Raw genomic sequence first — 27,669 nt, 5'->3', positions numbered from 1 at the left:
TTTATTACAAATGTACTTTTAATTATTTTGAATGAACATTTACAGTGAGGGGACTACACCCCAGCCAGTAAACACACTGTACCTCTAACTGTACATTAAAAGCCAGTATCTAACAAAGGCAAATGATTAAAATTATACAGGCAGACAGCAGCAAACACCACTTACAGCCACTGCTTAGGAGGACTGCAAATGTTGTTGCAGAAATAGACAGTGGGGCTGCAACCCCTCGCCAAGGTGAGGAAGCTACCGTTCTATTGTGGTAAGGGAGTGGGAGGGGGGGGGAAAAGGAGGTGGGGGGGGGTGGGGGAAAGAGTGACTGTTGCACATCCCAGAAACACATGAGGCAGCATTTTCTCTCAACTTGCCTCTCGCACATGGGCAACCCTAGATTAAACCTAACACTGCTCTCAACAGCTCATTGTTGGAGACTGGGCAGGTACCCAACCCAAGTCCCTCCAATCTTGGCCCCGTGTTGAAAGAGGAGGCAATTTTGCTGCCACATTATGCCTCTGGAACGATCTCACTTTCCAACAGAAAGGAATCATCATCATCATCATCGTCTTGCTGGAGGAAGAATTCCTGGTCTGGGGGACTGGGTGGGGTTTAAACAGGGATGGGACGAGTTTAATGATCCACCTCCAATTTCTTCCATTGTCAAATTTGGTCACTTGGTTCCTCATCTTGAAGGGGATTCCCAAATTTCAGAGCTTTGTTGTTAAAAATAAAAAAATCCCCTCCCTCTTGGGGCCATTGATACTCTGCAGGGTGGCTCCAGTCAGTGGCTGAGCTGGTAGCCGAAGAGCTGAACTTCACCTGCGAGAGAGTGACAGCTGCCTATTCAACCACTGAGGGCATCACAACATCCAGGACCTAGAGGGCAATGTTGTTCCTCGCCTAAATCTCCAAGATGGGGCATTTCCGGCCATGCAGAGGTCAGCAGGAGTCAGTGGCATATTGTAACCTTTCTGTAAATCAAGCAACATGCGGCTAATCCCATGTCTCTGCTGTATGAGTTTGTAGTGATTGTTGGGAGTCCGTGTCATTCCACTGTGAATGCCTACACCAGTGTTGTCCAATAGAAACTGCTTACTCTTTTAACCATGCATTGGTTTTACAAAGAAAAAAAGCACCTTATGCAAGAAATTAAGGGAAAACGTACTTTACACGAGTACATTTACTTGATATTTCTCACTGCTCAGCAACGAGGTGAAGCACTCACACCGATTGAGACACATGCACACACTAATATTCACCTTGCCAACAAACATCATCAAAAGGTTAAAGGTCATGTGTATACGCCATGCAAATACGAATCGAGATCACATAACCAACAGGGTCGGTTACTTATTGATCTGTAAATATAAAACAATTTGCCACATGGGGGTAACAGATTAGAAAACACTGGCCAACACCACACAGTGTCCAGAACAAAAGGAGACTGGTTTTGGGAATCCAAGCCAAGCACAGTTGCATGCCTTGAAGCCCAGTCACCTTAACAGGTTGTTACAAAGATACTCTAGGAATGTCTGGAATTTGCACTGGGAGACTTCCCCTGCTCTCCATCTCCTGACCTGACTAGTCACGTGGATTTTATGGCCTCTGCTGGATCACCAGCAAAGAGGAATGGAAATCAAATAGCTCAGTGGCCTTTCAAGAGCACAAACTACCCTGGAGAAGCTCAACACCAATGCCCTAGCAGGGGGCCCTCCATGGGGAGGGTGGAGAAAGCACATGAAATCTACAGGCTGTCATAAGAACAGATGTACAGTACCCTACACCTGGGGTGGGGAAGCAGGCAACTGAAACATCTATAGTGAAATCGCAGAAAAACATTTAATCACTTTCTGAAAACCAGCAGTCAAACCTGCCCCAGTTGCACAGGAGGAGGTTAACACAGCAAGTGGCAGCAGCGATGGGTTGGGTGGGAAGTGGAACGGGAATTTCATTTTATATGGGTTAACTGACTGGCAACTTCAGCACCAAGCAACAGTTGAACATAAAGACACCCAGAAAACCTGATGAGATAATCATGGGTCACAAGACTGGGGTAGCTCACCCCTTCCCCACCTCCACATTCCTCCATGATAACTGAACCAAAGGCCACTTCTACCTACTAGTCTACTGCATAAGATGATCACCCCTTCATATGAAGCACTTCTTGATATCCCAATATACTCTCACACAAAGCACCAGGTACAGGTCGGGAGCGCTTTTACTATCCAGAGACGCTGAGGACAATTGTAGTGTTCATATCCCACAGACTTGGCCAAGATTCAGCCTGGTACAAGGCATTACCAAACCAAGAACCAGCTGGCCCTTGGAGCATCTACAATTGTCCTTAAAAAGTGAGACAATGGTGGTGGCAGAGAATGGAATCATTTCAGACAGGCAGCGCCAGTGTTAAGCACTCTCGGGTTAAGGAGCATATGGGCGGGTACAGTAAAGCTCTCTCTACTCCAGTAACATGCCATAGCCTCATGGTGTCCCCAGTGTCAACACTTCCCACTTTCCACACGTAGCCCCTCCGAGTGAGACCTTGAATTCAAGTGACAATTTAGAAACTGTTTTGCACGGTGGGTCTGAGCCAAGCTCATTCTGCACCTGAACCTGCCAAGTCGCTGGGGTAAACGGCTAGTCTTTAGCCGCCTAACCCTGATCGGCAGCCTCCCTGACCCATTCCCTACTGATTGGACATGTCCATTCTGTACAGTAACTGCTTGCTCTCATGAAGTGCGAAGTTAGGACACCCCTTTCGACAAAAGACAAGTTAAAACACGATTAACCACGCACACCCGTAGTGTCAATTACAGTAGGACAAGATTGACCTCAGCATGGACCTCCCCACCCTCTCCTCCCCACCCTCAACACAGCTACAGTGCAAAAACTACAACCCTCTCCTGCCTGGTGTCCATTTTCCAAAGCAGCTCCCCTGGTTCCCAGCATTAACACCACAAAAGGAAGATAGAATTTTAGAAGAGGCTTTTTTTTTTAAAAAAAAAGAAAACAAGAGTTTTTAAAAAGATAGTAAGCTGCAATTCCAGCAGTGAGCCCTTGGCCACTTGACTGAGCTGTACGAGTGTCATTCAGAGCAGGAGAGGACAAAGTCTTCAGTCATTCCATGATGGTCTCTAAATGCAAGGGGACGTGAAGTCAGTTGATGCTGTGGAGAAGGGAGAGGACCAAGTTCACCAAGGTCGGATCGCAGCAAAGCTAACTCGCTGCTAAAGACACGGAGGCCTCACAGGAGAACACACGGGCAGCCACTGGACTCTCCTTTCGACGGCTTGGGTTGTGGGCTGGGCGGACTCTCGAGCTCCTGAAATTTCCTGGGGGGAAGAAATTGAAAGGAGTCAAGACGCTCGGCCATTAAAATCGCCACATTCGAGGAAAACAAGGAGCAGGAGAAAGAGAGCACACAGGGAAGTGAGAGAAACAAGAGAGAATGTGAGAGAGGTTAACCTAAAATGTCAAAATCATACCAGTCAGCATCTTTAGTACAGACCAGCAGAACCTAAGACTCTGAAGGAAGAGCAAATCCTCACAAATATACATCACTACTTCTCAAATGTTTAGAGTTCTTCCCATGCAAATATTGCCTTTGAAATGCACTCACTGTTTACCCACATAACAGAGTCTCTGCTTCATTGATGATTCACTCGATGGGATGCTCTTGGGGAAAGTTGAGCCATGTGATGAGGTGCTATTAAAGACGTTGGCCTTTCTAAGCTCTGCCCAATTCATACCCGTATTTTCAAATGCCTCCATGGTCACACACCTCCCTATAGCTTTAATCTCCTCCAACCCCACAACCCTCCAAGGTCACTGCACTTCTCCAATTCTGACCTCTTAAATCTCCAATTCTAATTGCCCCACCATTGGCGGCCGTGCCTTCAGCTGTCTGGGGCCCCGAGCTCTGGAATTCCCTCCCTACTTGTTCTCTCCTCCTTTGAGATTCTCCCTCGAACCTATACACTTTGACTAAGTTTTTGGTCATCTGCCCCAATATCCCCTTAGTGCCAAAAATTGATTTGATGACACTTGAGGTATCTTAAGATGTTTTACTAAGTTAAAAGGTGCTAATGCAACTTGTTGGATGTCATATGTTTAAGCCATCGGAACCAAATGTTAGTATAGCTTCTTTCCGAGGGCACGAATAAGGAACATACCGTATTGCTCGCACCAGGTTGTGAAACGCATTGTCTACATTCAATCGGATTTTTGCAGAGGCCTCCAGGTAGGTTACTTTCAGCTGCCTTGCGAGATTCTCCGCTTCCTCTTTCGTTACCTACAGATTGAGCACACGACAGGCAGTTATTTATTAAACAACAAACCGTGCCACCGACCCAGGCCCCCAACCCTGTCTCACACACACACAAACTTACCCCAGGTGAGACTCACCTGTCGTTGGTGTTCAAGATCAGCCTTGTTCCCAATGAGGATCATGGGAAATTCGTCTCGGTCCTTCACTCTGAGAATCTGACGGTGAAATTTACTGATCTCATCGAAACTGAAAGAGAGGATTTATTTTTGAATTCCATTCTTGAATTGTTGGTAGCCAGGCATTTATCAACCCATTAGACTCGAGAGGTGCCAGGCCTTCTTGAACTGCTGCAAGTCTGGGTGATGAAAGGAGTCCTTGGACAATGAGGAATGGCTTTGTTGGACCTGCTGGTTGTCAACTGCAAACTGAAGCCTTAAATGGTGCAGTTAGGCGTCATTCCAAGGAACCAAATTTTCCGGTTGTCCCAATTTTCCTCACTTTGCTGAGGGTGCAGATTCACAGTCGGGTTTATAGGCCCGCAGACACTGCTCACTTTCCAGTATCTCACCTAACTAACTGTCCTTCATGTGTGAACACCGACAGACAAGCTAGCAGACAGGGTGGAGGCGAGATCTCTCGACAAGCCCAATCCTGTCCTTAGCCAACATCACACGCAGACACAAGGCAGCAGAGATCACTGGACAGCAACTGGAACTAGCATTGCCAACCCTCCAGGGTTAGGTTAGGAACTACAAATTCATCTCCAGGACACACTTTTTGTTTTACTTGAACCCTTGTTTACCATCCCTGATAAAGAGATAGGGGGCGAAAGGATGTTTGACAGTTGAATGATGCATCTTTCCAATTGGCATGGTGAGGCAGGAGGACGGGTGACGAATGGCAAGAGTTTGGGGGCGTGGTGATTGGAGGTACATGGTCATGCAATGAAGCCTCCAGGGATATGATCAACCAGAGTCAGGAACCAAATCAAATGTTCTGGTTTATTTCATGGAGTCAAAGTACAGAAGGAGGCCATTTGTCAGTGCTGCCCCTTTGAAAGAACAGTTGTGCTTAGCACTACATCCACAATTTTTGTTTAATCCTGTCAGTTCCTCGTCCTCAGGTACCTTTTTAAAAAAAATTATTTGATGGGATGCGGGTGTCGCTGCCTATCCCTCATTCCCCGTGAACGGAGTGGCTTGCTAGGCCACAGAGTCAACCACTTTTCGGTGGTTCTGGAGTCGCATGTAGGCCAGACCAGGTAAGGACGGCTGATTTCCTTCACTGAAAAGGACATTAATGAACCAGATGGGTTTTTACAACAATCAGTGATAGTTGTCATGGTCACCATTATTGAGACTAGCTTCATATTCCAGATTTATTAATTGAATTGAGATTCCACCAGCTGCTGCGGTGGGATTTGAACCCAGAGCATTAGCCTGGGCCTCTGGATTACTAGTCCGGTGCTATTACCGCTACGCCATCATTTGCCCTCCAGCCCCCTTTTAAAATTACTCATTGAATCAGCTTCAAACACTATCCAGAGAGAGCATTATAGATCCTAACAGCCCAAGTGAAAAAAATCACCTAGTCACCCCTCTCCATCTATTGCCACCCCCACCTCAGCCTGCCCAACAAGGAGCCAACTCTTAATGTCCTGACTGAGATCAGGTAACTGGACAAGTGAAATGGTCACGCGAATGACCAAACAGATCATTGGAGAAATTCTATGTAACATTTTTATAAAAAGACAGGTCACGAAGGTCCTACCTTCCCCGATCGTTGATGGCAAAAACGAGGAGAAATCCTTCACCTGAACGCATATACTGTTCCCTCATTGCTCCAAACTCCTCTTGCCCAGCAGTGTCCAAAACTTTAAAAAAAAAGAGTGGGAAAGTGAGGCGGGGGGGGGTGGAAAAGAGACATCAGAAATTAAATGTGACCAGTGAATGATACTTTCTCATTAGAGAATAATTTAACAGATTCAAGTCTGCAGGGTCCTTTTCACAAGTTTACACAGCATTGCCAGTACAGGCAAGTTTCAAACACACAGTTTCCATGGCTACCACTAAGGAAGTTACCCCATACTGACAGAATTAAAATTCTTTCATGGTTAAGCTATGCGTCGTGTGAGGAGGCACTAGGACCACACCGGAATCTTCCTTGATGAGTAACAGGCTGTTGCCCAGTTGGGGCCTATAATCAAGTACAAGCCTGACTCCCTCATTCAAATCTACACCTTCCTCCTCCTCCCCCACCCTCCTCTGCTTTCTCCAGTTGCTGAAAATCAGTGGCGGGGGGGGGAAAAAGAGAAAGAAATGAGCAGAAACATTAAAAACAAACAAAAAAAAACTGAGTTCCCCTACCCCCATATTTTCCTTCTCTCTCTCACCACCCCCCCCACTCCCTGTTCACACCCCCCTCCCACCTCCTCCCCTGTCTCGAGGGTAGTGACTGTTACTGTGATACAGCTCCACATGGACCAGAAGCGCTCTGGCAACCCATATAATATATATATATATATATATATATATATATATATATATATGTATGTGATCATTCATCGTGAACAAGCCCAGACAGAAGCGTGTTCAGTACTTGAGCCTGGATTAGGAAGAAAACCTGCTGTAAGCAAGAAAAACACTTCCATTCGCAATCAGGCTCAGTTTCACGCATTCGTAGAGTTTTGTTTCTTTTTGAAGAAAAATATCTAGTTCCTCATTGGGGACGAGCACCACCCTGCAAAATAACAATGCCAGCTTGTATGCACAGACATACTGGAACGTAAGTCCCCGCACATCCACACTAAGACACCTCACTCAGGACTGCTCAGTGCTTACTTTCCTTCCATGAGCAGCGTTAGAAATAATTAACCAAGTGTGCCCTTACGTCGTAGAACGCATTCAAATCCCTCCATGGTCATACCCCTGTCTCTAATCTCCTCAACCCTGTGAGATCCCTGCGTTCCCCTCGTTCTGACCTCCTGTGCAACACCCACTTCCTTCACTCCCACCATTGGCAATTGCGTCTTCAGTCAGAGGCCCCAAGCTCTGGAATGTCCTCCCTAAGTCTCTCTAAAGTTTCTCTTTGGCCAAACTTGTTGCCAGTCTTAATAATTGCATATATGACCTGGGGTCAAATTTTATTTGATGACACTCGCATGATGTGTCTGGGTGGATGGGGCGGGGGGGTGCTTTGCTATGTTAAAGGTGCTACATAAATGTCAATTGTTGTTGAAGTGGCTACTCTTGTGAAAACATCAGATGCTAGATAGGCAGTTGTGCAGGAGAGGCCTACCCTCTGTGCTCAGGCTGGCAAAGGGATTACGCATCACAACGTGTGTAACTTACTGTCTAGCCTTGCTGCCCGCTCATCGATGACACATTGCTTGGTGTAGGAGTCCTCAATGGTTGGGTCATAATCTGATACAAAATAGGACTAGAATCAAAAGAAAAAAACAGGTCCAGATTTAAACAGTGAATGAATGTTGCCCTGTTAACAAGAAAACTCAAGCTGGTAACAAGGGAAAAAAAACGCATAAGACACCACATTCTATCCACTTTCCTGTCTGCCTCAGAATCCTGGACTAGAAATAAAGATCTGTGCAAGAAAATAGAGGCCTTTGAAACATGGATGCTCAGGTGTATGCAAAAAACTCCATATACCAGACCATCGGACCAATCAAACTGGAATAGCAAAAAGAACTCTAAAAAGTGACATCCAGGAAAAAAAGGTCAGTATTTCTGCCATCTGATCAGAGCTGAAAAGCTAGAGAGATCCCTGCTAGAGGGCAAAGCGGAAAGAGGGGTCGACCAAGGTGTAGTTGGATGACGGATGCCACAGAGCAGTTGCAGATGAGCTACAGTGGATGTGTGAGGATGGTGTTAAGATAGAAGAGCGTGACATGCCATGACAGATCTCTTGGTAGGAGGAGCTACAAGCAGGGCAGGTGGAAGAGAGCCCATTTCTTTCCCTTGGACTTACTAGCTTATCATCTGCATCTTTCAGACGATCACTTTCAGAAGCGACCCAACAGCAACATTGACACAGCAAAGCTGGGCCATGCAATTAGATGTTCAAAATATTATGAACCGTGAGCTCTTGCCCCAATTTCATAACGGGTTCTCAGAAGAATGGCCGACATGCACTCATATCTCGACTTTTACCAATGGTGCCTGTCCTTGACACAATGCTCAACACTTTCTAAACAGACCAGTGGAGGCTGCAGGAAGTAAACTTCTATAAAAGGAAATTTTCGTTTCTAGATCACGTTTCATAGGCTCAAGTCACCCCAAAGAACTTTTCAACGAATGAAGTACTTTTGAAGCTGTAATGTAGGGAAACACACAGCAAGATCCCACAAACAGCAACACGATAAAGACTAGTTATCTATTTAGTGTTCTGATCAAGGGTCATCTGCCCGAAATGTTAACTCTTCTTTCCACAGATGCTGCCTGGCCTGCTGAGTATTTCCAGAGTTCCAACATCTGTAATATTTTGCTTTGGAAGTGTTGTGGGTGGTGGATGGATAATTATCGGACTGCACACCAAGGAGGACACCAAATAGTGCCCTGGTGTCAGTTATGATGCAGAGGAAGCAAAGGGGGCCTCACTTTAACCTCTCATCCAAAAGACATCGTCTCTGACAGAGTGCCACGCGCTCAGTGCTGCACTGGGAGCGTCAGCCTAGATTTTGTGCTCAAGTCTCTGGGGTCAAACTTGAACCTACGACCTTTTGACTCAGAAGCAAGACCCACTGAACCACAACTGACACCTTGCCTATGAATTGTGAAACACCTTTTCTCACTTGCCCATGCAGAAACTCATGTGTAAATGATCCAAATTAAGAGCAAGATTTCTTGTAAATGCTCATGTCAGCTAATTTAGTTGACATTCCCGACACAGCCTTGCTATTAACTAAATTACTATTAATACTGTGTGAACTTAAATATCACTTTCACATTTTCCAATTTCAGCCCATTTGCCAACTCACTTCCTGGCCGTGGCTGACTGCCTGAGCGGTGGAGCGAGATGTCATCAATTGGTCATGTCCCTTCACGGACAATAAGCTGACTGCTCAATGTGGGAAACCAAACCAACTTTCTGTTGGGTTAAAATCATTTCCACGCGAAGCAGAGCCCTGCACCTTCCTCTTTAAACAGGAGTGACTGGCAATGGGAGCCAACAACTCAGGGACCCCCTTCAAAAGGAAAAAAAACTGTTCCCATTGGCTGAGGGTACAAGACTAAGGGGGTACAGATTTAAGTTTTTGGGCAAGAGATTCAGGGGGAAATGCGAGGAAGAACTATTTAAAAAAAAAAATAAAGACGCAGCAAGTGGTGATGACCTGGAACACTCTGCCTGCAAGGGTGGTGGAAACAGAGATGATCAATGATCTCAAGGAGGCAGTTAGATGCCACTTGAAGCGAGTAAACTTGCAGGGCTATGGAGGTGGAGCGGAGAAATAGGACAGACTGGATTGCTGGCATGGACTCATATGGGCCAAACAGCCTCCTCCTGTGCTGTAAATGACTGACTCTAAACCCCAGCAAACACGCAACACACCATCAGTGTCCCTCTGATAACACGAACACTCTGGTCCCCTTACTCTAATCTCTGCAAGGTCAGCTGTCCAAAGACAGTTGGGGCAGAAAATGTTCTCTCATCATTGTGCTCAATGGAAATCTGGAGAGAAAATCCATGAGTGCAACAAAACAACAATTCAACAGGAGGAGGTTTCAGATACACAGGTGACAGGCACCCAGGATCTCCTTCTGGGCCACCCCACGACAACCGAGATCACCTCCCCATTCCAGGGCTCTCCCGGGCCACCCAAGTGGGAGATCAGCCAACAAGACTGAGCATCAAAATCAGAACCTTTGTCAATCTGCATTGGCCAATATCCGCCGCTCGGAGAGAATCAAGGTCGGTTGGAGAGAGATCGTGGCCCACAAGTAGTGTGGATACAAATTACAGGGACTGAGGCAAAGCTGCACAAATCAAAAGCCACCAACAATTCACTGTGAGAGTCGTGGATAGTAGGTAGCACTCCCCGCCTCGGAGTCAGAAGATGTGGGGTCAAGTTTGTGAGAGCTTGCCATGTACAAATTGGCTGCCACGCTTCCTACATTAAAAAAGACTTGCATTTAGATAGCACTTTTCACAACAACCAGAAGTCCCAAAGTGTTTTTCAAAATTCATTCACAGGATGTGGGTGTGTCACTGGCTGGGCCAGCATTTATTGCCTATCCCTAGTTGCCCTTGAGAAGGTGGCGGTGAGTTGCCTTCTTGAACTGCTGTAGCCCATGTGGTGTAGGTTCACCCACAGTGCTGTTAGGGAGGGAGTTCCAGGATTTTGACCCGGTGACAATGAAGGAACGGCCGATATATTTCCAAGTCAGGATGGTGAGTGGCTTGGAGTGGAACTTACAGGTGGGTGTGTTCCCACGTGTCTGCTGCCCTTGTCCTTCTAGATGGCAGTGGTCATGGGTTTGGAAGGTGCCATCTAAGGAGGCTTGGTTAATTTTCTGCAGAGCATCTTGTAGAAGGTACACACTGCTGCTACTGTGCGTCCATGGTGGAGGGAGTGAGTGTTTTTGGATGGGGTGCCAATCAAGCGGGCTGCTTTGTCCTGGATGGTGTCAAAATTCTTGAGTTTTGTGGGAAGTATTCCATCACACAAACCATTAGGTACTTTTTGAAGTCTAGTAACTGTGGCAATGTAATTGCAATCTTCTCGTAAAATAAATTATTGGAAAGTGAAACTTGCATTTCTGTAGTGCCTTTCACAACCTCTGTCCAAAGTGCTTTAAAGCAAATGAAGTATTTTTTGAAGTGTAGTCACTGCTGTTAGTGCTCAGTTTGGTAGAGCTCGTGGCTCTGAGCCAATGTTCTGGGTTCAAGGGTTTGAGAACACAAATCAAGACTGACAGTCCTTTAGTGCTATGCTGAGGGAGTGCTGCACTGTTGGAGGGGCCGCCTTTTTAGTCAGATGCTAAACCAAGGCCCCATCTGCAATGTAGCAGTCAATTTGCGCACAGCAGGATCCCATAAACAGCAATGTGGTATTGACCAGTTTCTCCGTTCTTTTGTGGTGGTGATTGAGGCAAAATTGGTGGCCAGGGACCCCCTAGTTCTTCTTCGGAATAATGGCTATGGGATCTTTCACGTCAACCCAAGCAGACAGATGGGGCCTCGGTTTAATGTCTCATCAGATAGGTGACCCCTCCAACAGTGCAGCACTTCCTCAGTATGGCAATGGAGGAGTGTCAGTCTTGATTTGTGTTCTCAAACCCTTGAACCCAGAACATTGGCTCAGAGACACAAGCTCTACCACACCGAGCACTAACAGCAGTGACTACATTTCAAAAAGTACTTCATTAGCTTTAAAGCACTTTGGACAGAGGTCGTGAAAGGCACTATAGAAACGCAAGATAAAAGCAAAATGCTGCGGATGGTGGAAATCTGAAACAAAAACAGAAAATGCTGGAAAAACTCAGCAGGTCTAACAGCATCTGTGGAGAGAGAGACAGAGTTAACGTTTCGAGTCCGGATGACTCTTCAGAGTAGTACGGTCTCAAAACGTTAATTCTGTTTTTCTCTCCACAAATGCTGTTAGACCTGCTGAGTTTTTCCAGCATTTTCTGTTTTTGTTATAGAGATGCAAGTGTCTCTGTCAGATAATTTATTGTACATAAAAGATTGAAATTGACTGAGACGATAGTATTGTGAATGTGGTACAACATCCCAAAGTGCTTTACAGGAGCAATTACCAAGCAACATTTGACATCGAGTTAAAGGACACGACATTAGGACAAATGACCAAATGCTCGTTCAAAGAGGTAGGTTTTAAAAAGGAGTCGGTGGTAAGAATTTGAGAGAAGGAATTGCAGAGTTTCGGGCCTGGCCAGCTAACGATAGGAGGTTGTTGTTTGGGGAGGGGGTGGCCAGATACACACGGGGCCAGAATGGGAGATCCAGAAATCTCAGGTGGTTGAAGGGCTGGAGATGGTTCCAGAGGTGAGGAATTCTGAACACGAAAATAAGAATTTTAAAATCTGAAGAGTTACTGGAGCAGGAGCCAAGGTAAAAACCAGCGAGCTCAAGGCTAAAATCAGTGAATGGAACTTGGTGCAGGTTAGGAGAAAAATGGCAGCAAAGCTTTGGACAAGTTCAAGTTTATGGACGGGATGTATTTTACTTTGACGTAACTTGTTTGCGCCACATATCAGAGGCTCTACTTCCTGTTAGGCTCATCAGTTGCTACAGGTTTGAGGTTACAGTTGCTGTACTGGCACCAGTACACACAAATACACACACACACACACACACACACACAAACACACAGTTTCACAACACGACCGGATGAGGAGTTTACAAAGCAGCATCATTTCCTGTCTGCATCGCACAGCAAGCCCCAACAGATTAGGCCACAAAGCCCTTCCAAACAGGCCCACCTCACTCAGTTTTGCCTACAGGGCCTCAGTTAGGCAACAAGTGCAATCACTCAAGAACAGAAAGCTAAAAAAGAAAACAAACATTCAGTTTGGTGACATGTTACTCAATCCCACTAAAGTTTCCAGCTGTTGCCCAGTGAGCCACACTCTCACATCTGGGTCAGAAGGTTTTGGGTTCAGGCTCCACTCCAGGGATTCGCGCATCTAATCCAGGCTGATACACATTGCTGTACCAAGGGAATCCTGTATTGCCAAAGGTGCAGTCTATCAAATGAGACGTTAAACAGAGGCCCTGTTGACCCCCTCAGATGCAAACGATAGGAACCTATTCAAGGAAGAGCAAGGGAGTTCTCCCCAGTGTCCGGGGCCAATGTTTTTCCATAAAATTAACATTGGGCTGGTGTTTATCTCATTACTGTTTGTGGGAGCTTGCTGTGTACAAATTGACTGCCCGTCCTTATATCACAGTGACTACACTTCAAAAGTATTTCACTGGCTATGAGGCGCTTTGGGATGCCATGAGGCTACGAGAAGGTGCTATAGAAATGAAATTCTTTACAAGCCAAAAGGTGGATAGGAATGTCAGACACAGGGTGAGGGCCAGTCAGGGATTGGGAATGGAAGGGAATAGGTGGCCAGGATTTTACAATCCCTCCCGCCTGGCGGGATATTACGGTCCCGCCGAACTGAATGGAGATTTAAACAGCACCACCACATCCGCAGGGGGAGGGAGAGTGGGAGTGGGGGGTGGGGGAGACATGCCACAGTGGGGGCTGTAAAATCCTGGCCAAAAAGAAAAACACGCTTCATCCATGACATCGCTCTTAAAAATGCAAAACGACAAAGAGGCGTTTCTAGGGAACACAAAAAAGAAGTCCAAATACATCTGGAAATGATGAACATTCCCAATGTAAACAATCAACACCTCCTTTGGAATTACATTCAACATAAAGTGCAGGAGCAGCAAGGGTGCTGTCTGCCAAATAAATGCCCACCTTCAACCCATTACAGTCCCACTCAAATGCACATCAAAGCAGGGCTGCCAACTCTGCTTGGGCATATTCCTGGAGGTTAATCACATGACCTTTTGCCTCCAAACACACCAACCCACACTCCCACCATTGGTCACCTGACATGCCCATTGTCACAGCACACCACCCTCCCACAACCAGGAAGCTAACAATCTTAATTACCCAACTGAATGACGTCAGTCAAACATATTTCTACCTGGTTATATTTATAACTGAAACGTTAAGAAAAAAACTAAAATTTCTTAAACGTATCTCTGATTTTTCTCATGTTTCCTCATAGTAACGTCCCGAATCCTGGATTCCTGAAGACTTGGCACCCCACCTCCAATCACGGTCTAGTGAGCTCTATTGCCATGGAGCCACGGTTAACTTAAGGGGCTTTGATGAGTGTCCATGCCCAGTGAGGGTGAATACCTTAGGGGAGGAGGGTGGAAAAAATAGGGCTGGAAAGGAATGTGTGCCAGTGTTGGAGAACAAATCACAGTAGAGGAGGGGCTCGATCCTCCTAAAGAGATTTTAGATGTGTTACTAAAAAGTATCTCTGTCGCCATCACAAAACAAAACTTCAAAAGGGAAATTGGAAGGAGCATCCCCTCGAGGGAGCAGGCGTCTCAAAACACAACGAAACTCATCCACTACAAAGGCAGCTCCGAAGTAGAGAGTGCTGAACTAAAGCTCTTCCAAAAAAATAACATTACATCTCATGTCATCTTTAAAACTCAGAGAGAGCCTGACTTTTGCCAGAAGGAGACTTCTATCCCCGAAACACCCAATAGCCATCAGCTCGTTGGAGGGCTAAAACCACCCCCACCAAGTATCAACTGCATCTGGAGTAGCAAGAGACAACAAAAAAAGCAACACTACGCCTGAAAGGGCCCAATTAGTCAGTTTTCCAATGATCCCACCACAGGCATGATGGGTTGAATGGCCTCATTCTGTACTGTGTCATTCTTCAATGGCTCATTATGGCACCATTTGTTGGGGAATGGCCAACTCATATTAAACCCTTAAACCTCCAAAAGTTTCATTATGGGGCACAGAGCAAGTGTGGTAGCATCAGGTTTGTTGAATAGGAGAACTTAGCTGGCTTTAGAGTTTCTAACTGTGATGAAAAAAAATATCAGAAAGCTTTCCCAAAGATAGTAAACTATGATGTGCTTTTGTTTGTCATAGAGTGGGCTGAGGATAATGAGTTGGTTTGATTGACTGGCATTGCTGAGGAGCTGGAGATGGGTAGGCCCATAGAGCAGGCAACACAAAACACTTTAATCACTGACCTGGAGACTTTTCCACTCCTTTACAAGCAAGAACATATTCCCTCACCTCCCAGAAGGAGAAAATAATGTCAGTCCCGACAGGTCTGGGGCATGAAAAGCATGGGGATTAGTTACAGAATGGAATGGTTTCAGAGACGGAGGGATTACAGTTATGTGCGTAGACTAGAGAAGTTGGGATTGTTCTCCTTAGAGCAGAGAAGGTTAAGGGGAGATTTGATAGATGTGCTCAAAACCGTTAAGCATTAGACAGTTCATTCATTCAAGTGTGCTCGGCCCAAAGAGGGGTCCCTGGCTCATTTTCTGCTGATGCTTCATCCTGAGCAGTTTCTGTCAGTGGCGGCTTACCATTGCCTTCCGCTCTCAGGGGCAGGGAGGCAAGGCACGTCCCACGTCTACCTCAGCCTGAACGGGAATCGAACCCACTCTGTTGGTACTATTCTGAATCACATGCCAGCCATCTCGCCAGTTAGATGGCCCTCCTGAGGGAAATCATTTCCAACAACCAAAGGGTCGATGACCAGAGAACACATTTTTTTACGAAAAGACCAGAGACAACATGAGGGAAAACAATTTTATGCAATAAGTGGTTAGGATTTGGAATGAACTGCCTGATAGCAGGGAGGGTCCAGATGCAATGTGAATCTTCAAATGGAAATTGGATAAATATTTGGAGAAACAAATTGCAGGGAAAGAGAAGAGGGTTGGGATTAATTGAATTGCTTTGAAAGGGCACAGCGTATATATATTTTTCAGCTACACAGTTCCTCCCAAGTCCCTGGTCTCCAGACTTAGCAGCTTCAACAATGCTCCCCACATCTTCGCTCCGTGTCACTCTGCAGTGACTTACACAGCGAGTCTGTCTGGAGTGGGGCTTGAAACTGTCGGCTCCCAGCTCAGGTGGGACGGGTTCTACAAGTCAAAGTCCAGCCTCCTCCAGAGGAACTCCACATGCTGTCAATTAACCACCAAGCTAACATAAGAAAGAGAAGTAGGTTCAGCCACTCGAGCCTGCTCCACCATTCAATAAGATCATGATTCTGGCCTCAGCTTCACTTTCCTGCCGGCCCCCCATAGCCTCATAGATCAAAAATCGGTCTAACTCAATCCTGAATATATGCAATATTCAAGATATGTCACGCAAGGCAGCAGGATTCTTGATGGATGAATCAGAGGGATTACCACAGCCGAGCCTCACCTCATATGAAAAACCCCCAGGTTCAATCTCTAGGGGTCCAGGTGGGGGCTGGGCTGTAAAATGCTGTTCAAGTGCATCGACTTAGGCAGGACCGTCAAATCCCACTGCTGTAAAATTCTGCCCCATGATTCACTGTTACACCTTTGCTGTGTATTTAATCAAGGCCAAGGTCTTCAGGAGTACTGAAATGGGCCTGGATTTCAGGATTCCACTCTCCATTAACATGACCTACACTGTTGGGAATGAGCCCATTTACAAGTAGAGCATCCTGGGAAGAGAAAATGGATGGTCATCTCTCAGCCATTTTCAATACTGGATTTCCCCTAAAGATGGGCCCTGCACTGGAGACCAGTTCCTCACTACAACGCACCCATCACCTTCAATTCTCAAATCTTTGATGTACAATAAAGGGTTTCAAAATCTTAGATCAGAGATCTTGTGGTGTTGTGGGTAATGTCCCTGCCTCTGAGCCAGAAGTTCTGGGTTCAATTCCCCTCCCATTCCAGCACTCAGTGACCAAAGGAAGTGCATTGATAACATGGCCACATAGGTTGACTATCAACTGGTTACTCCTTCCATCATACACCAACAGCAGGTGGTAAGAACAGGAGTGATTCCTGGTCAGCCAGGTAATGGGAAGAACATTGGAGCCTCTACCAGCACTATCCATATTTCCAGGGCATATTGCCCAACTGGGAGGGGGTGGGTAGTTGGTTGGATGGCTGGTGTGGGATCAGATTGGTACCAGCAGCAGAGGATTCGATCCCCGGTCTGGCTGGGTGGATTTGGACCTGCCTCCTTGCCCTACCTATGCTGGAGATCGCTGCACTGTGGGCTGGACCTACCTGCAGGCAGAGAACTGAAGGACAAGGAGGAACCTTAGCTCATGATGGCCTGGACCCCGCCCCCACCGAAACCAAATCCCTGCTCCCTCCCTCCATCCCACTCAGCCCAGGTTTTCCTACCTCAAGTAAATCAGAGAGTTTGAGCAAGAGAGAAAGTGCACAAGAAAAAAGAAGAAAATTGGGCACCCCCACACCCAACATATCAAAACTCAACATAGGAATCTCTCAGTGATTGGAGAGGAGTGAGGGAGCGTCAAGTGTGTGGTTGAGGAACGTTGGACACTGTTTTAAGCCTCCACATTGGTTATAAGAATTTATTTTCAGAGGCATAATGTAAACAAACCTTGTCATTGGCGGGAGAGAAAGGAATAAACAACTCTGTCAAAAAGCTCAGTCGCAGCCTGACAGCTGCCCTACTGGGGATGATCCTGCTGGCTTTATGTAGAGCCACCACCAGCATCCCAGGATCTACAAAAAGGAGCCATTTTCAAAAGACAGGAAATTTAGGAGTAGAATTCTCCCTTGACCATTAAAGGCCCATGTAACAGGTGGGCTTGCATGGAGCCACAGAGAACTGCAGATGACATTTTTCAGTCCCTGTTTGTTATGCAGTCAACTGAGTGAGATGGTGGTAAGGGAACCGCAATCAAACTCAGTACTTGGGCAGAAATCTGCCAGGTTTGTTGCTCTGGACAGATATTCACTGACCCTGTGCTGGAGAGCGAGAGCAAATGATTAAGCTGCAGCATAAAGAAGTTGGTCAACTGGTATGCCTTCCATAGTTGAATAGTCAGTTCTACTCATCGCCTAAGCTCGCACATGAATGACTCCCATCAGTCGGACTGTATCCCAGTAGGGGTCCTGAACTTCAGTAGGAGATAGGGCCAGGAATGGAGAGAATTCTCCGGAACATCACGGGCTATAGGTCTGGATTCCTGAAGGTGCATTTATATGACATACTTTCCCAACATCAACTATGCCCCAAAGTGCTTTACAGTCAATAAAATATTTTTTGAAAGAGCAGCCACTGTTGTAATGTAGGAAACATGGCAGCCAAGCTGGTATTTATATAAACGACATAGATGAGCACATGAGGGGTAGGATTAGTAAGTTTGCGATGACACAAAGATTGGCCGGGTGGTTAACAGTGAGGATGAGTGTCTTGGGCTACAGGAAGATATAGACGGGATGGTCAAATGGGCAGATAAGTGGCAGCTGGAATTTAACCCTGAAAAGTGAGAGGTGATACACTTTGGAAGGAGTAATTTGACAAGGAAGTATTCAATGAATGGCATGACACTAGGAAGTTCTGAGGAACAAAGGGACTTTGGCGTGTGTGTCCATAGATCTCTGAAGGCGGAGGGGCACGTTAGTGGGGTGGTGAAAAAGGCATATGGGACACTTGCCTTTATCAATCGAGGCATAGATTACAAAATAGGGAGGTCATGTTGGAGTTGTAGAGAACTTTGGTGAGGCCACAGCTGGAGTACTGTGTGCAGTTCTGGTCGCCACATTATAGGAAGGATGTGATTGCACTGGAGGGGGTTGCAGAGGAGATTCACCAGGATGTTGCCTGGGATGAAACATTTAAGTTATGAAGAGAAATTGGATAGACTTGGGTTGTTTTCGTTGGAGCAGAGAAGACTGAGGGGCGACCTGATCGAGGTGTACAAGGTTATGAGGGGCATGGACAGGGTGGATAGGGAGCAGCTGTTCCCCTTAGTTGAAGGGTCAGTCACGAGGGGACATAAGTTCAAGGTGAGGGGCAGGAGGTTTAGGAGGGATATGAGGAAAAACATTTTTCCCCAGAGGGTGGTGACAGTCTGGAATGCGCTGCCTGGGAGAGTGGTGGAGGCGGGTTGCCTCACATCCTTTAAAAAGTACCTGGATGAACACTTGGCACGTCATAACATTCAAGGCTATGGGCCAAGTGCTGGTCAATGGGATTAGATAGGTAGGTCAGGTGTTTCTCACGTGTCGGCGCAGGATAGATGGGCCGAAGGGCCTCGTCTGCAGCGTGAGATTCTGTGAAGTTGCACACAGCAAGATCCGACAAGTTCTAGTTGAGAGATAAATGCCAACCTTGATGCAGGCTGCCCCTGCTCTTCCCTGACATAGTGGCAAGGGGATCTGTTAAATCTACTCATGGCCTGGGCCCTGGGGAGGTGGTGGCATAGTGGTATTGTCATTGGGCTGGTATTCCAGAGACCCAGGCTAATGCTTTGGTGACCCGGGTTCAAATCCCACCAAGGCAGGTGGTGAAATTTGAATTTAATGAAAATCTGAAATTAAGAGTCTGATGATGACCACGAAACTACGGCCGATGGTTGTAAAAACCCATCCGGTTCACTAATGTCCTTTAAAGGAAGGAAATCTGCCATCCTTAACTGGCCTGACCTACACGTGACTCCAGACCCACAGCAATGTGGTCGACTCTTAAAATGCCCTCTGATTAGGGAGTGGCAATAAATGCTGGCTTAGCTAGCAACGCCCACATCCCATGAAAAATTATTAAAAAAAGGGATGCAGTGGACGGAGGAATGCAAAGTGGACTGAAAGTGAAGGAGAGAGAAAATATGAAATATTAGGACTACTTTAATTATGATGAACTGACAGTTTGTAAAAGGAATTAGATTGAGATCTGCCAAGAAGGTGGCAGGAGAGATTAACAGAATATTGAAAATCAAGCCTCAAGGATCCAGAGCTCCTAGGCAGAGTACAAAAGTCAGGAATTTACGATGACCCCTGTGTAAATTGCTGGTTCGACCCTAGCTGGAGCAGTTATGTCCAGTTCTGGGCTCTCCACTCTAAGGATATGAAGGCTTTGGGGAAGAGTACAAAAGCGATTTATTAGAATGGTTCCAGGGATGAGGGATTACTGTTAACATGGATAGGCTGGAAACGCTGGGGCTGTTCTCCGTGGAGCAGAGAAGACTGAGATGAGATTTGATTGAGGTGTTCAAAATCACAAAGGTTTTCCATAGAGTAAATAAAGAGAAACAGTTTCGAAAGGCTGTAGTACGGGTTAATAAACAGAGGGCAAAGACTCAAAGGTAATTGGAAAAGAAAGAGATGACACAAGGTGGGGGAGTAGTGGTTGTCACTGGACTGGAAATCCAGAGACCCAGGGTAATGCTCTGGGGACCCGGGTTCGAATCCCACCACAGCAGATGGTGAAATTTGAATCCAATAAAAATCTGATGGTGACCACGAAACTATTGCCGATTGTTGTAAAAACCCACCTGGTTCACTAATGTCCTTTAGGGAAGGAAATCTGCTGTCTAGACTACATGTGACCCTGGACCCACAGCATTGTGGTTGACTCTTAAATGCCCTCTGAACAAGGGCAATTAGGGATGGGCAATAAATGCTGGCCAAGCCAGCGATGCCCACCACATGAATGAATTTTTAAAAAAAACAAGGAAAAAGCCTATCATGCAATGAGTGATTAGGATTAGGAACGCATTGCCTGATAGTGTGACTTCAATAATAGGGCACTACATAAATATTTGAAATGGGGTAAAAAGAACAGAAACCAGGTAACTAGATAGCTCTTCAAAAGAAACAGCACAGGCTCAATGGACAGCATGGCCTCCTATTCTAGAGCTTTTCTATAGCTCTATAAGGATTGGGAGTCAGAGATTAACACAACTGCTTTGTTTCTTTAACTGCCAGTAAAACAGGAATGGGCTGATTAAAAGCGGTGGGTTTGGATGGGACAGGATGATCACACATGGGCCCTGGATGGAGGGAATTCAACGAGGTGAATCGTCTTTTCCTCTGCGCGTGGGGGTTCCCACCAGTACTCGGCTGTACGGCCTTCTCCCCCTGTAAAAATAAAAGCCTACAGGAAGACAACAGCTCCATCAGGTTACAGCCCCCATTGTACTTCAAAAGGGGTCGAGGATTAAACTCTGACCCTCTATTCAGCCAGAAACAGAAAGGCCTGCGAATAGAGCTATCAAACCTGTTGTACGACAAGAACAAGGGTTATTTGCCACAGCCTTGTAACTGCTAGTTAAAGTTGTCTTTTCAGTCAATGAGAATAAATGGTCAGCAAGATCCCAGATTCAAAATGCATTTACAAAGAGATCAGAGGACAGAGTCACCTTGACTCATGTTCACACCTCCTGCCAGACGCACCTCCTCCTCCCCCATTCATTCTCAGGGTGTGGCCATTGCTGGCATTAACCCCCCATCCCTAGTTGCTTCAAGGAGGAGGCAGTGGGCCTTCAACTTAAACCACAAGAGGCTTGATACAACTTGTGTGACTTGCTTGGCTTATTCAGAGGACAGCTGGGAGTCAACCATGTTGGTGTGGGATTGGAGTCACATTGGACCGGACGGAGTAAAGACAGCTGACTTCCTTCCCTAAAAGGAAGGAGTGAACCCCAGTTGGGTTTTTTAACCATGACCCAACGGCTTCATGGTCACTTTTGAAAAGAATCTTTTTAATCCTCCAAATTTTTTTTATAACTTGATTCAAATTCTCAAACCGTGGGTATCTCAATATTTAGGCAAAGTGAATCTCTAGTCGACCACAATGCAGTATCCCAGCTGATGGGAGTTTTAGAAGTCTTCAAAGGCTGTTTACCAGCTTTAGATGAGCATTACTGTGTTACTAACAGCAAGGACTAGGGGAAGAAAGGTAAATAAATGTTTCATAGCAAGCTGCAAGACCAGAAAAGGCCCAGAGCCAGGGTTTGGCCTGGGCAGATCTTTTCTTCCTGAGTGAGTCATCAAGACTCCGAACTCCCACATAATCTCCAGAAGGGGCCAGTCATGTCTTTGGGTGCCAGGTCATGAGCAAGGCCAGCTGTGGCTCAGTGGGTAGCACTCTCACCTTGGAAAAGTTGTGGGTTCAAGCCCCACTCCTGGACTCGAGCACAAAATCCAGGCTGACGCACTAAGAGGGAGCACAGCAAGGAGGTGCGGCCTTTCAGATGAGATGTTAAACCTGAGGCTCATCTGTGCTCCTGGCAGTGTGAGCATGAAAGATCCCACAGCTACCATTTCAAAGAAGAGCAGGGGAGTTATTCCAGTGGAGAAGAGCACAGTTGACGTTTCGAGTCCTCATGACCCTTCAACAGAACTAAGTTAAAATAGGAAAGGGGTGAAATCACCCCTTTCCTATTTTTACTTAGTTCTGTTGAAGGGTCATGAGGACTCGAAACGTCAACTGTGTTCCTCTCCGCCGATGCTGCCAGACCTGCTGAGTTTTTCCAGGTATTTCTGTTTCTGTTTTTGTTTTGGATTTCCAGCATCCGCAGTCTTTTGCTTTTATCTCAGAGTTATTCCAGTGTCCTGGCCAGCATTTATCCCTTAAAATCAACAATTAAAAACATATTCTGATCATTAACACATTGCTGTTTGTGGGAGCTTGCTGTGCACAGATTGGCTGCTGCATTTCATGCACTATAATGGAAGAGCACACTTCAACGAGCGTCGGCTGTGAAGCACTTTCGGACATCCTGGGCTGGTGAAAGCTGCTAAGTAAACGTAAGTGCTTTCTTGACTGTGTTCCTTTGCGCCAGTGATCACTAGGTAAGTAACCGGGAGAGATGGTGGCTTTACAAGTGGACAACCACACCCCTCCCAGGATAAGTGAAGCACTGAAGGGAATAAACTGGGAACTTTGGATAAAGCTCCATCCTGAGCCAGGTGAGAAACGGCTGAAGCACTTCAGGGTTTGGCATTCTCTAGAGCTCAGGTCTGTTGGTCAGTGAACTCTTGATACAATCACCTCCGACATCTACCCCAACACACCCCTCACTTGTGCCCAAGGCTGTTAGTAATCAGTTATAATTCTTTACTTCCCACAAATAAACTGGAGCAGTAGTCATGCCACTTTGAAAGACAGAGTTGCAAGTGGTCAGCCTCCCCTTTGAAAGGGGCAGATATTCCACCTTATTAAAATTGCCGGGATTCCCCGCAAAAATGACTCTCATTACTCTTCAACCAAACGGACCTTTGCACTTGCAAAGAATCTGGCTCAACACCGCGGACAGCAACAACAATCTGCCTTTTAAATGTAGTTAAAATATCCCAAGGAGTTTCACAGTGAGCAAGCCACAGGAGGAGATACTAGAACAGGTGACAAAAAGCTCGGTCAAAGGGGCCGATTTTAAAGGAGAGAAAGGTAGAGAGGCAGAGGGGTTTAGGGAAGGAATTCCAGAGCTTAGGAGCCAGGCAACAGAAGACATGCCCATCAGTGGTGCAGTGATGAAAACTGGGAATGCACGCAAGGCTAGAAGCAGAGTGTTGTGAGGGTTGTGGGGCTGGAGGAGGTTACAGGGAAAGGGGGCATTCAGATGGAAGCATTTGAATACTAGGTTTAAAGTTTTAAAATGCTCCTGGATCAGGAGCCAACGTAGGTCAGTGAGACCAGGGTTGGACTTGGTAAGAGCTGGTATACAGACAGTAGAGTTATCATTAGCCCCATTTTGAATAAATCACAACGGTGTGAATATTAAGTGGGGGGGTAGAAACAGCCCCAAAACCAATGGCAGACCCTGCAGCAACCAATCTTTCACCTCAAGAACATGTAGAGATTGAAAACGCTTTATGTACCAGCCAAAGTTTGGAAGGACAGAATGTATAATTGCACAGCTGGGCGGATTCAGCTCGAGTGCAGCATGACCATCTATTAAACACGACTGTGACAACACTCAGTTATCGCCGGCCGTCTATTCCCAGCTAGGTGCTGAGAAGCCGTGTTTGCTCACTGCCAGCGCAAACGTCCCCACCCAAACCTGACCTATGAACCCCAGTCCCTGGGAGCCTGCCAGCTTGATGGGATACAGGCCCAGATCCTGAAGGGGTCAAGGGTCACAGGCAGAGTGACCTAACCGTGTGTATACAATTATCATTCAAAAAAAAAAGAAAAACAGGAAATATACAGCGGTTCTGAAAATGAGGCAAGGGCTTGTTGGTGTTTGGGGTGGAGGCCATTCTTTTGAATAGTTTGAGTTTGCAAGAGATTTTCTGCAACTTGACAGAGGTAATCGCAGTTTCAGAAACATGAAAGGAGAGAGAGAAATCTTCATGTACCGAGTCCCCACCCAAAACGTTAAACCTGCCTGTTCTCGCTCAGCTGCTCAACATCCTGTGTTTTTTGAGGTTGTGCCAGATCACTCAGCATGTCCTGTTGTTTTAATCCCACCTTCATTTACACCTCAGTTTCATCAATAACACAAGGAACAGCTTACGTACGGGTGCAAAGCTTTACCAAGCCGAGGCCATTGGCATGGAATCGATACCAGCAACTACTTGGCAGCCCTGCAGTCAGTAATTATATATTAACATGGGAAAAGAATACCTCCAAGATACCCCTCAGGGGCGATTATCAAACAGAATCTAACACCAAGCCTCAAGGAGATGTGCACAGGTGACCAGGAACTCTATCGATAGGCGAGGGGGGTGGGGGAGGTGCCAAGAGGGGATGAGGGGCATTTCCAGAGTTTAGGGGCAGGACAGCTTATTGTAAAACAGCCAATAATCGGGCGGCGCGCCCGGGCGGTTAAGGGCAGTGCTGGGGAGAGAGCGAGCACAAGAGAAATTTAAGGGGAGAAAGATTGAGAGAGAGGGGAGAAAGAGGTGGAGAGGAACAGAGATCGGTGCAAGAGGCATTTCCAGAGTTATGGGGCCAGGCAGCCTAATGTAAAATTGCCAATGACTGAGCTATTAAAACCCAGGGTAGCACAAAGGATCAGAATTGGAGGAACACAGAAATCTTGGGAGAATTATAAAGCAGGAGATGGTTACTGAGATAAAAACAGAAAATGCTGGAAAAACCTCAGCAGATCTGGCAGCATCCGTGGAGACAGAAACAGAGTTAATGTTTCGAGTCTGTATGACCCTTCTTCAGGAAGCATCATACAGACTCAAAACGTTAACTCTGTTTCTCTCTCCACAGATGCTGCCAGATCTGCTGAGTTTTTCCAGCATTTTCTGTTTTTATTTCTGATTTCCAGCATCCGCAGTATTTTGCTTTTATCTTGGTGGTTACAGAGATATATCTTTCCATCTCTGGCCTGGGCAGCTCCAGAGTACAACTGCCAAGTAGAACAGTTCACTGCAATGTCCCCTCCAGAATATCAAGTGTCACTCTGACAATTTTAATTAAAATCACCAATGCACTTTGTTTTCAGTTTACACAAGGCAGAATCTGAAATCAAAGCATCTACAAGATGGGACAGTAACTGGAAAATGACCAACATCATTAATCCTCTCAGAGCACAAGGTGGGTGGGTGGGTGGAGGGGGGGGGAAGAAGAGAAGAGTTCAAACCACTAACCTCAATCATTCTAATATTCCTTCCCAAACCAGCCTAACCACATCAAAAATAAAAGTCAAGTCACTCAGAACCCTGAATTAGAAGACGAATTCTGAACTCAAAGTCTAATTCTCTTTTAAATGGGAGGGCGAGGGGACATGAAACATTTTTTTTTAAATAAAGAAGAAACCTCACTGTCCGCAAGAGGAGCTAAGAGACCGAGGGAAAAAGCCCTTTAACGAATTTTTAAATGCCCTCCCCAGGTAAGAGTGAAAATCCGGGGCAATATGATCAATAGAGTCATCACAAAATGTATTTTTTTTTAAAAATAAGTGAATTTGAACCTCCTTTTATGAAATTATGCGATAGACTTCACTCTAAGGGCACCCACAGCACGGGCGGGTCTGTTTCCTTCGGCCCAAGACGCGATAGTAAACTTTTCTAAACTTTTCTCAAACTTTCTCCAAACTTTTTTTTTCTCCCTCCGCCCCTGTCTGTCCGCCCTTCCCGCACAGTTACCTGGATAAACTGGATGGTGAGAGCACTCTTACCGACCCCACCGCCTCCCACCACCACCAGCTTGTACTTCTCCTGGGGGCTGCCGTCTTTACTGTTCATTGTCCCGGCCGCAAGAGCGAAGTGCAAATGAGGAACCGAAGCTGGGAGACCGGGGGCCGCTTGTTTCTGGGGCTGGGCTCAGCCTCGAACTCCGGCGTCCCCGAGAAATCTATGCTAATCTGTCCATGAATATTAATTACGCCGCTGATCTGGTTGGGTTTCAGCCCCCAGTCACTTCCCTTATTTGGTGAGCTTCTCAATAGAAAGGCTGCGAGGCGCCTTCTGGGTCCCAAAGTCCCCAGCCTGGCATCCAATTCAAGATATGTCTCTCCTCCTGGGTGTGTTGGGGTTACAACTGTGGGTCCCCACTCGGTGAGGAGGAGGAGGAGGAGGGGCCGGGAGGGAGGAGGACCTCCTGGTGAACCTGCTCCTGGGCCTGGCCAAGTTGGCCCACTAACGGGTCCAGGCAGCGGGCGATCAAGGGGGTCGTCTGCCCCTCTTCCGCGGCTATCTTTGCAGTCGGGTGTCCCTGGAGAGGGAGCACGCGGTGTCTGCTGGCACTGTCAAGGTCTTCCATGCCCAGTGTCTGGCATGTTTTACTGACCCTGTTAATCACATTTTGGTTTAATGTTTGCAAGTTTCCTTTAAATTTTGTCTTTGTTTTTGCAGTTTCCCTTTAAGGGGCTGCTTTTTACTTAGTCCCTGGTTTTGTTAATTTACTTGATTTGGTTGACTCAAAAGAGTTACAACTGTGGTCTCTGACTCAAAAGATTGTAGGCTCAAGTCCCACTCCAGTGACACATGCACACTCCCAGTGCAGTACTGAGGGAGTGCTGCACTGCCGGAGGTGCCATCAATCCGATGAAATGTTAAACCTGCTCCACTACCACCCGCCTCACAGCCATCTCAGGTGGGCTTCGCAGGTGCTGCAGCACTATTTCATAGAAGAGTGCTCCCTGGTGTCCAGGCCAATGTTTATCCCTTGAATTGACATCTCAAGCAAATGCAGAAAATGCTGGAGAAACTTAGCAGGCCTGTATGTTTCGAGCCCGTATGACTTCATCAGAGTTCTGAACGGACTCGAAACATTAACTCTGTTTCTCTCTCCACAGATGCTGTCAGGCCTGCTGAGTTTTTCCAGCATTTTCTGTTTTTGTTTCAGATTTCCAGCATCCGTTTTTATCTCAAGCAGATGACCTAGTCATTATCAGATTGTGTTTTTTTTTATTCTTTCATGGGATGTGAGCATTACTGTCAAGACCAGTGTTTGTTGTCCATCTCCAATTGCCCTTGACTTGAGGGCAGTAAAGAGTCAACCAGATTACTGTGGACCTGGAGTCCAAACCAGGTATGGACAGCAGATTTCCTTCCCTAAAGGGCATTAGTGAACCAGATGGGTTTTTACAACAATCAGTGATAGTTGTCATGTTCACCATTGCTGAGACTAGCTTTATATTCCAGATTTATTAATTGAATTGAGATTCCACCAGCTGAACCCATGTCCCCATTGCATTAAGGTTGGTCCTCTGGATTACTAGCCCAGTGACATTACCCCTACGCCGCCATCTCCCCTGAAGTGGAGATTTTTGTGTGGGAGCTTGCTGTGCACAAAGTGACTGCTGCTTTTCCTGCATTACATGGGTGACCACACTCCAAAGTGCATTCGGCTGGATGTGAAGCATTTTGGAACGAAGCATGATAGCAATGGCTGGACCTTGGCAAGCACTGTGGCTTGATAATACAACTCGTCCTCCTGTCACAAGAAACACTTT

General features: G+C 46.4%; 1 protein-coding gene across 1 annotated transcript; it reads right to left on the bottom strand.

The window, feature by feature from the left end:
• On the bottom strand, positions 1 to 26,070 carry LOC144669436 (ras-related protein R-Ras2-like). Its single transcript, XM_078531864.1, has 6 exons — positions 25,859 to 26,070; positions 7,612 to 7,699; positions 6,032 to 6,134; positions 4,399 to 4,507; positions 4,167 to 4,285; positions 1 to 3,326 (listed from the first exon to the last, which is right to left on the bottom strand). The coding sequence occupies exons 1-6, from the start codon at positions 25,955 to 25,957 to the stop codon at positions 3,239 to 3,241; spliced, it is 606 nt and encodes a 201-aa protein (XP_078387990.1). The 5' UTR covers positions 25,958 to 26,070; the 3' UTR covers positions 1 to 3,238.
• Between the last annotated feature and the right edge of the window lie 1,599 nt (positions 26,071 to 27,669).

The sequence above is a fragment of the Cetorhinus maximus genome, chromosome 29, assembly GCF_964194155.1.
Source record: "Cetorhinus maximus chromosome 29, sCetMax3.hap1.1, whole genome shotgun sequence".
Taxonomy (NCBI): domain Eukaryota; kingdom Metazoa; phylum Chordata; class Chondrichthyes; order Lamniformes; family Cetorhinidae; genus Cetorhinus; species Cetorhinus maximus.
The sequence above is the reverse complement of the archived record's forward strand: the minus strand, read 5'-3'. Positions and strand labels throughout refer to the sequence as shown.

Excerpts from the sequence above, each read along its gene's own strand:
- LOC144669436 (XM_078531864.1), bottom strand. The coding sequence starts at position 25,957 with ATGAACAGTAAAGACGGCAGCCCCCAGGAGAAGTACAAGCTGGTGGTG. Across the intron at positions 6,135-7,611 it reads GCGGGCAGCAAGGCTAGACA|TTTTGGACACTGCTGGGCAA; the intron begins GTAAGTTACACA and ends TTTTTTTTAAAG. Across the intron at positions 4,508-6,031 it reads GCCATCAACGATCGGGGAAG|TTTCGATGAGATCAGTAAAT; the intron begins GTAGGACCTTCG and ends CCTCTCTTTCAG.